Source organism: Pectinophora gossypiella, unplaced genomic scaffold, assembly GCF_024362695.1.
Source record: "Pectinophora gossypiella unplaced genomic scaffold, ilPecGoss1.1 Pgos_71, whole genome shotgun sequence".
Classification (NCBI taxonomy): domain Eukaryota; kingdom Metazoa; phylum Arthropoda; class Insecta; order Lepidoptera; family Gelechiidae; genus Pectinophora; species Pectinophora gossypiella.
In genome coordinates, this window is record NW_026063281.1 from 101,367 (window position 1) to 110,000 (window position 8,634).

At 60.7% G+C, this 8,634-nt stretch overlaps 1 protein-coding gene across 1 annotated transcript in view; it reads left to right on the forward strand.

Moving 5' to 3' along the window:
• Positions 1-3,314: 3,314 nt before the first annotated feature.
• LOC126381644 (uncharacterized) overlaps positions 3,315-8,634 on the forward strand; it is a 5,462-nt gene continuing 142 nt past the window's right edge. Inside the window, exons 1-2 of the mRNA XM_050031100.1 lie at positions 3,315-5,603; positions 5,678-8,634. The exon at positions 5,678-8,634 is cut by the window's right edge and continues 142 nt beyond it. Coding sequence (XP_049887057.1) covers positions 3,315-5,603; positions 5,678-8,634 — 5,246 coding nt within the window. The remainder of the gene's footprint in view (positions 5,604-5,677) is intronic.

Genomic DNA, 8,634 nt, shown 5'->3' on the forward strand with positions numbered 1-8,634 from the left:
CGCCAATACACGCGCTGCAGAAGGCGTCGCATCCGCGATGGGTCCCTGGAGGACGCCCTGTACGCACAGTACAGGTCCGCCTGCAGTGCCCTCCAGACGGCCATATCGCGGGCCAAACAGGAGTCCTGGGAGGAGTGGCTTGCCATCCTAGACCGGGACCCCTGGGGCAGACCATATCGGGCAGTGAGGCGGAAGCTCCGGCCCTGGGCTCCGCCACTCACCACGACTCTCGAACCCCAGTTGGTTGAGAGCGTGGTGCAAACACTGTTCCCGAGTCGGGCGTGGTCTGCCCGGCCGGTGGCCGCCACGGCGGATGAGGAGGAGGTTCGGCCCGTGTCTGAGGCGGAGTTGCGGTACGCCGCGGCGAAACTCCGCCTCAAAAAGACCGCTCCCGGATTGGACGGCGTGCCTGGGCGTGTGCTGGCTGTGGCACTTTCAGAGCTGGGGAGCCAAGTTCGGGCCCTATTCACCGAGTGTCTGGTGCAGGGCCGCTTCCCCAGCTCCTGGAAAGAAGGGAAGCTCGTGCTTCTCCGTAAGGACGGTCGACCAGCTGACCAACCATCAGCCTACCGGCCCATCGTGTTGCTCGGCGAGACAAGCAAGCTCTTCGAGCGCGTGCTTGTCCATCGTCTCGCCGGGCACATCGACTTGCACGAGACCCAATATGGGTTTCGTGTGGGTCGGTCGACTATCGACGCCATATCCCGCGTCAGGGAGCTGGCGGAGGAGGCGATTTCCCAGGGTGACGTGTTGTTGGCGGTGTCGTTGGACATATCCAACGCGTTCAACACGCTCCCCTGGGACGCGGTCATGGCGGCGCTGGACCACTTTAGGGTTCCCGGCCACCTGCAAAGGTTGGTCCGGGACTACTTCATCGGTCGGGCGGTGGTTTTCCCGACTCGGACCGGCTGGGCACGTCGGGAAATGTCGTGCGGTGTTCCACAGGGTTCGGTCTTGGGGCCGTTCCTGTGGAACATCGGTTACGACTGGGTGTTGCGCGGGGCCACTTTGCGGGGGGTCAGTGTAACATGTTACGCTGACGACACTCTCGTGTCGGCCCGCGGCAGCACCCACCGGGAGGCCGGTGTCCTTGCCACTGCAGGAGTGGCACATGTGGTGCGCCGGATTCGGCAGCTGGGCCTCGAGGTGGCCCTGCACAAATCCGAGGCTCTAACGTTCCACGGGCCTCGGAACGCGCCACCTCCCAACGCCCACATCGTGGTCGGCGGAACCTCCATCGCCATCGGGTCGACGATGAAGTACCTTGGACTCGTCCTCGATGGCAGATGGAGCTTCCAAGAGCACTTCCGGCGCTTGGCCCCAAGATTGGTGGCTGCAGCCGGAGCGCTAGGAGGAGTTCTCCCAAATCTAGGGGGCCCTGGAAGGGCATGCCGCCGCCTCTACATGGGGGTGGTGCGCTCCATGGCGCTGTACGGTGCGCCCATATGGGCGGAGTCCCTGAGTGCCCGAAACCGGACCCTGCTGCGGCGACCGCAGCGGGTCATGGCGCTCAGAGTGGCCCGGGCGTATCGTACGGTATCTTATACCGCGGCCTGTTTGATTGCGGGCAGTCCGCCGTGGGAACTCGAGGCACGAGTTCTCGCGGCGGTCTACAGGCGGCGCGCCGAAGCCAATAACACCGGCAATTTCCCGCACCCCCGGGAAGTGGCGCAGTGGAGGGAGGACGCCCGTGATGTCCTCCTTAACACCTGGGAGGAGGAACTGGACACCCCGAATACCAGCCGGGAGTTGGTGGCGGCGATCCGACCAGTCCTCCGGGACTGGATCGAGTGCCAACACGGCGCTCCCAACTACCACCTCACGCAGGTCCTCACCGGGCACGGGTGCTTTGGTGAGTACCTGTTTGGGGTGGTTAGAAGGGAGCCAACCGCTGAATGCCACCACTGTGTGGGTGGCGTGGTGGACACGGCACGGCATACGCGCGAGGCGTGCCCCGCTTGGGCGGTCCCTCGCGCTGCCTTGTCCGCCGTGCTGGGGCCGGACCTCTCACTGCCGACCATGATCGTGGCCATGATCGGCAGTGAAACGGCCTGGAGAGCGGTCGCCACCTTCTCAGACACAGTAATGTCTGAGAAGGAAGCGGCGGAGAGAGAGCGGGAGAACTCCGCTGACTCTCTTCCCATGCGCCGCAGGCGACCAGGAAGGCGGCGACTGGCGCACCTGGTCAACATTGACCGGGCGCCGCCTTGACGGGGACCTGTGGGCGGTGGTCGGGGGACCGCCGTCCACAACATAGGTCCCGTGCCGTAGGGCTCCCCAGTGTTCCGGGGCAGCCCTCGGCGGAGGGGGATGCGCTAGACGCGCTCCCATGGGCGTTGGGCCCGTATGGGCATCCGCCGGCGGGGACGCGGTTGTGTGCAGTCGCGTTCCCGTGTCCTCGCCACATGGCGGCAAGGAGGAACACCGTTGGTTTTTAGTGGGTATACCGGGTGGCGACACCCGGGGAGTCCCACATAACCACGTCGTCCCCCCGGGCAGCGTGGTATGCGTAACGCATTTTCCAACGTAAAAAAAAAAAAAAAAAAAAAAAAAAAGGTTAGGTTAGGTTAGGTTAGGTTAGGTTAGGTTAGGTTAGGTTAGGTTAGGTTAGGTTAGGTTAGGTTAGGTTAGGTTAGGTTAGGTTAGGTTCCCCCCCAATGGGTTCTCGCCTTGTCGTGGCGGGGGGGCTCAGTAGCTGTGGTGGTGATTGGAAATGCCGCTTCCATTTCACTACCACAGTGAAGCTAAGTAGAACCCAACGCGCGGCGGGTCCGCTCAGATAACTCTGGGCGGGCAACGGCTTCGGCCACCGTCGGGCAACCCGTAAGCCTGCACTTGGTGGGGTCGCAGGAACGGGGGCCGCCTTCACACTGAGTGGAGGGGGCCACGAGGAGATAACCTCTATAAAAAATCCGCAGGGAGGAGGCGAATTCCGCCTTCGCGCGGCTGGTTCGTCGGTCGTCAATGTACGGCTGGCGGACAGGCTTCGGCCACAGTCGGGCGAACCTGTTACCCTGACTTGCGGTGGTCATGTCTCGCGGCATGTCTCAGGGCCAGGGGGGCTTGCCTTAACCGGCCGGCCCCGAGAGGAGTAAACCTCACTAAAAAATCTCCAAAGTTTCACGTTGGGGCACCTTCGGGTCTCGCGCGGCGTGAAGCGCCTGTTGCAGGTGGCGGAGAGGATATCTCCGGCAGCGAGCGGCCAACACTGGGGTACCGCCCGCCCCCCCAGATGTATCAGGGTTACCCGGGTACAGAGGGCACTGCCCGGGTGGACTCTTTAGATCCCTCATAATCGTGGGAACAAATTTTAAATGTCTAAAAAAGCAATTGTGGAGTTAGTGGACTTAAAATATGCGAAGAAACGGACCGAATTTACAGACGACACTGGCGACGAAAGTGGAAATGATTGCGCGCGATCTGGAGAAGAGAAGGCTCTGCCTGCGGATTCCACCAATCCGGGGGCGGCCCTCTCTTCTGTTGTTGAAAGTGGTAGCTGCTCTGTTGCGGCTGCAACGCCCCGGAAGGGGATAGGGAAGCGTGGGTTAGTGAAAGACCCAGAACCACTGTGTCCTAGCGGCAAGGACCAGGGGTTGAAGGCTCAGGCACCCAGTACATGCAGAGGTATGACTGGAGGAAGTCTGGAGAAAGGGGAGAAAGACCTGAAAAGGCCAGGCGAGGGGACGGTGGTGCTCATGTCGGAGTCAGAATCTGACTGCTCCGGGATGGACACTGCAGTCTCCTTCTCTGATGGAGGATTCGTCGCTGGTGATAGGCGGCGTAAAAAGAGAAGTGCCCCGGAGGCGGATAGCAGTGGCGAGTCGTGTGCTAGCTCTGTTATCGCTCCAAAGAGCACTGCCAAGCGAGGCAGAGGCAGACCGCCCACCACTGGGCACTACGTCGGTCTCGCAAAGGCCAAGGAGGCTCTGGTCAGCGCCCAACGAGCTGAACTGGATTTGCTGGATGAGACAGAGGTCCTTCAATCGACCAGAGAGCTCGCAACTGTGCCCGCGGACTCTCTCGAGAAAAGGGTGGAGAGCGGCGTCAAAGTTATCTTGGAGGTCGCTCGAAGATCAAAGAATCTTAAGGGCACGTTCGTCAGTGCCCTTAAGAAAGCTGCCACGCAGATCGAGCAAGCCGTGGCAGCATTGTCAGAGAGGACCTGTGACGAGGAGGTGAAGGTTCTGCGCTCCGAAAACGCAGAGCTACGCAGAAGGGTGGAAAGTCTCGGCGAGGAGATGTTCAAGCTCCGTGAGGACCTTGGACGTCTCTCCGCGGAGCGTTCACGCTCCGTTACGTGCGTTCCGCAACCGGAGGAAGGGAGTATGGCGGATCAGCGGTCAGCCATATTGAGTGATATCGATCACATGATCGATATCAAGCTGGCCAGGCTGGAAAGCCGCCTGCTCCCACCGTCGGCGTTCCGTCCGCCCCTGCAAGCGGACCTGAACAAGCTTGCTCCGCAGGCAAGTGGAGCCAAAGCCCCAACTGCCAATGCAGTCAAAGCCTCAACTGCCAAGGCAGCCAAAGCTCCGACTGCAAAGGCAGCCAAAAAGGCAGCGAACACGGCTGACCCTCCCACCCCAACGCCCACACGCGGCAAAGCGACCCCTTCACAGGGAACGCAGCCACCAGTGGAGACGTGGAGCGAGGTGGTGCGGAAGGGCAAGAAGGGCAAGAAGGCGCGCAAATCCGAAGCCGCACCCACAGCCCAGACTACTCCCAGCCAGCCTCCGGCGAGCCATGTAGGCACTACAAGGCCGCGCGGAAAGGCAAGGCCGAGTGAGGTGAGAGGCAATGGGAAGGCTAAGGCTCTCTTGCGCCCTCCAAGATTCGCGGCGGTTACCCTGACCTTACGGCCAGAAGCAAGTGAGGAGGGCATGACATATGCCAAAGTCCTCACAAAGGCGAGACTAGAGGTGGATCTCAAACAGCTTGGCATCGAGGGTCTCCACTTCAGAAAGGCTGCCACAGGAGCTCGGGTCCTTGAAATCCCCGGAAAGGAGAGTGGGGACAAGGCCGAGCTCCTCGCAGCGAAGCTGCGAGAGGTCCTCCCGGAGACGGTAAGGGTGGCTCGCCCTATGAGATGCGCTGATGTGCTCATCTCGGGGTTGGATGACTCTGCCTCAGCGGAGAGTATCACGGCTGCAGTGGTAGAGGCCGGGAAATGCTCTGCTGAGCACGTCAGAGTCGGGCCTATAAGAGTCGGGGTATTTGGCGTGGGCAGCGCGCTCGTAGAGTGCCCTGTTGAAGCGGCCAAGATGCTGGTGGACAGTGGACGACTCCTAGTCGGATGGAGCGCAGCCCGAGTGCGAGCACTGGGGCCTAGGCCAATGAAGTGTTATAGATGCTTCGAAATTGGGCATACTGGGCTCCAGTGCCAATCTCCAGTAGACCGCAGCCGGAACTGCTTCCGATGCGGACAGGAGGGACACATGTCGTCGACATGTACCGGCGACCTCCACTGCCCCATTTGCAGGGCTGCAGGGAAACCTGCAAACCATGCAACTGGGGGTCGGAAGTGCGCTCGGCCGAAGCGTGGCAAGAAAGGGACTGCCAGGACCCCAGCCCCTAGCCAAATCTCGAGGGAGCCGCCACAGGAGGCGATGGCGACCGGTTAGTAATGGCAGGACACCGCTATTTACTTGCCAACGTCAACCACTGCACTGGTGCGCAGGACTTGGTCATGCAAACCATGTTGCAGAGGTCCATCGACGTATTGGTCATCACGGAGCCATACTACGTGTCTCCCCAGCCCAACTGGGCTGGTGACCCGCGGAACTCCGTGACGATCACTGTGGCGACCGGTCCGGGCTCCTTGCCCCTATCTGTCCGGGATAGAGAAGTCGGATTTGTCTCCGCCTATTGGGGCGACAATCTGATCTTCGGGGCTTACTTCTCTCCCAATGCTCCTTTGGCTGAGTACCAGTTGTTCCTGGATCGCCTGGGAACCGCTGTCAGGAGATCGACTCAGTCCAAAGTGATTGTACTTGGTGACTTCAATGCCCATAGTACAGCATGGGGATCCCCGGAGACAGATGACCGCGGTGAGGCGGTAGAGGAGTGGGCGGCATTGTGCGGTCTTGTGCTGCTCAATTGTGGCTCAACCGATACGTGGGTGCGACGGCAGAGCGGGTCCATAGTGGACTTAACGTTCGCTAGCCCTGCCCTAGCATCGCGCGTGTCGAACTGGCGGGTTCTGGATGATGTGGAGACACTCTCGGACCACCGCTACGTTACGTTCGAGGTCTCCACCTCATCCGGGGATAACATCTCCCGGCGGGAAGACAGACCATCGGTTTTCCCGAGGTGGTCACTCGTGCGCCTCAACGAGGAGCTGCTGGAGGAGGCTGCGATTGTCCAGGCATGGACCATGCAGCCCGTAGATCCGGCAGAGGTACACGAGGGAGCCCTCAAATTCAGAGAGGCCCTGACACGGATGTGTGACGCGGCTATGCCTCGAGCCAAGAGGCGGCCCCCAAGGCGAGCGGTATACTGGTGGACTCAAGATATAGCTGATCTGCGCGAAGCTTGCGTTGCGGCGCGTCGAGAGTTCACCAGATACCGAAGACTGCAGAGTCGCAGCGAAGAAAGGGAGGACCTGCTGCATAACATCTACAGCCAGTCCAAAAAGTCCCTTCAACTGGCCATCAGCAGGTCCAAAACCCTCTCCAGGCAGGAGATGCTGGAGGATCTTAACAGGGATCCGTGGGGACGTCCGTACCGTGCGGCGAGATGCAAATTTCGCCCACAGGCGCCCCCGATCACGGAAACCCTGCAGCCTCAACTGTTGGAGGATGTAGTGACGGGTCTGTTCCCGGACAGCTCCGATCACACCCCACCAACCATGGCGGATTCCCTAGAGGAAGAGGCCGAAGAGATCCCTCCACTGAGGTCGCTGGAGGTTCGCGCTGCCGCGATGAGGTTACGGGCCAAAAACACCGCGCCCGGACCTGATGGAGTCCCGGGTCGGGTTCTGGCATTGTCGTTAGACAAGTTGGGGGCTCACCTAGCCGAGCTTCTCGACGCCTGTTTGGCGACGAGCCAGTTCCCGACGTGTTGGAAGGAGGGTCGGTTAGTCCTTCTCAAGAAGGATGGGCGCCCTGCGGAGTCACCTTCTGCATACCGCCCCATAGTGCTATTGGATGATACGGGAAAGCTCTTCGAGCGTATCATTGCCTCCCGTATCACCCAGCACCTAACCAACACTGGCCCTAACCTGTCGGACAACCAGTTCGGATTCCGAGTGAGCCGATCGACGATCGACGCGATCACACGCGTCAAGGCTCTCTCGGAAGAAGCGGTCGACTCTGGCGGCGTGTTGTTGGCGGTGTCTCTGGACATCGCCAACGCTTTTAATTCGCTGCCATTTGGGAGTATTCTGGAGGCGATCCGATTCCACCGGCTTCCCCAATACCTACGGAGGCTGATTGCAGTCTACCTGCACAACAGAGTGGTATTGTATACAGGACAGGATGGCTCTCTACATCGACGGGCTGTCGGATGCGGTGTTCCACAGGGGTCGGTCCTAGGTCCACTTCTGTGGAACATCGGGTTTGACTGGACCCTGCGGGGTGATCTTCCCCCAGGCCTTAGCGTTGTCTGCTATGCAGACGACACCTTGGTCACGGCACGAGGGGAAAATTATGAGGAGGCGGCTGCGCTAGCTTCAGCTGGCGTCCAACAAGTGGTGGAACGGATCGAGTCGTTGGGCCTAAAGGTGGCCCTCAACAAAACTGAGGCTCTGTGCTTTCACGGTCCTCGGAGGGGGCCACCCGCAGGTGCCAGCATCGTGATTGGCGGTTGCCGGGTCGAGGTAAGGTCTCAGATGAAATATCTGGGGCTTTACCTTGATCCGAAGTGGAACTTCCGAGAGCATTTTCGGAGATTAGCTCCTAAACTAATCAGTGCCGCATCTGCTCTCGGAAGGTTACTGCCGAACTTGGGAGGCCCGAGCGTCACCTGCCGTCGCCTGTACACGGGCGTAGTTCGGTCCATGGCGCTCTATGGTGCACCGGTGTGGGTCGGGGCTCTGACTGGCCCGAACAAGACCATGCTGTTTCGTGCGCAGCGGGTCATGGCAGTCAGAGTCGCCCGAGGATACCGCACAATTTCACACGAGGCGGCCTGTGTCCTCGCGGGCACACCTCCGTGGGACCTAGACGCCGAAGTTCTTGCGGAGGTCTACGAGAGATGCGCGGTGGCTAAAGCGCAGGGAGATGGTCCAGATCCCGAAGACCTGGCCCGTTGGAGGAAGCGCGCTCAACGCAATCTGCTGCGAAGGTGGAGGCAGCGATTGGAAGAGCCGTGCGCTGGCTTGCGGACCGTGGCGGCTGTTCGCCCAGTCCTGAAGGAGTGGGTGAACCGACGCCACGGCTCGCTCACCTTTAGGCTGGTGCAGATCCTGTCGGGGCATGGCAGCTTCGGCAGGTATCTGTGCCACATAGCCGGCAGGGAGCCGTTGGCAGTGTGTCACCACTGCGCTTGCAGTGACGACACCGCTGACCATACACTGGGGGTCTGTCCAGCATGGGCGCAACAGCGAGCGGTGCTCGCCTCAGTGGTTGGGAACGACCTCTCGCTGCCAGCCGTGGTCAACGCCATGGTTGGCAGCAAGAGAGCGTGGGAGGCGAT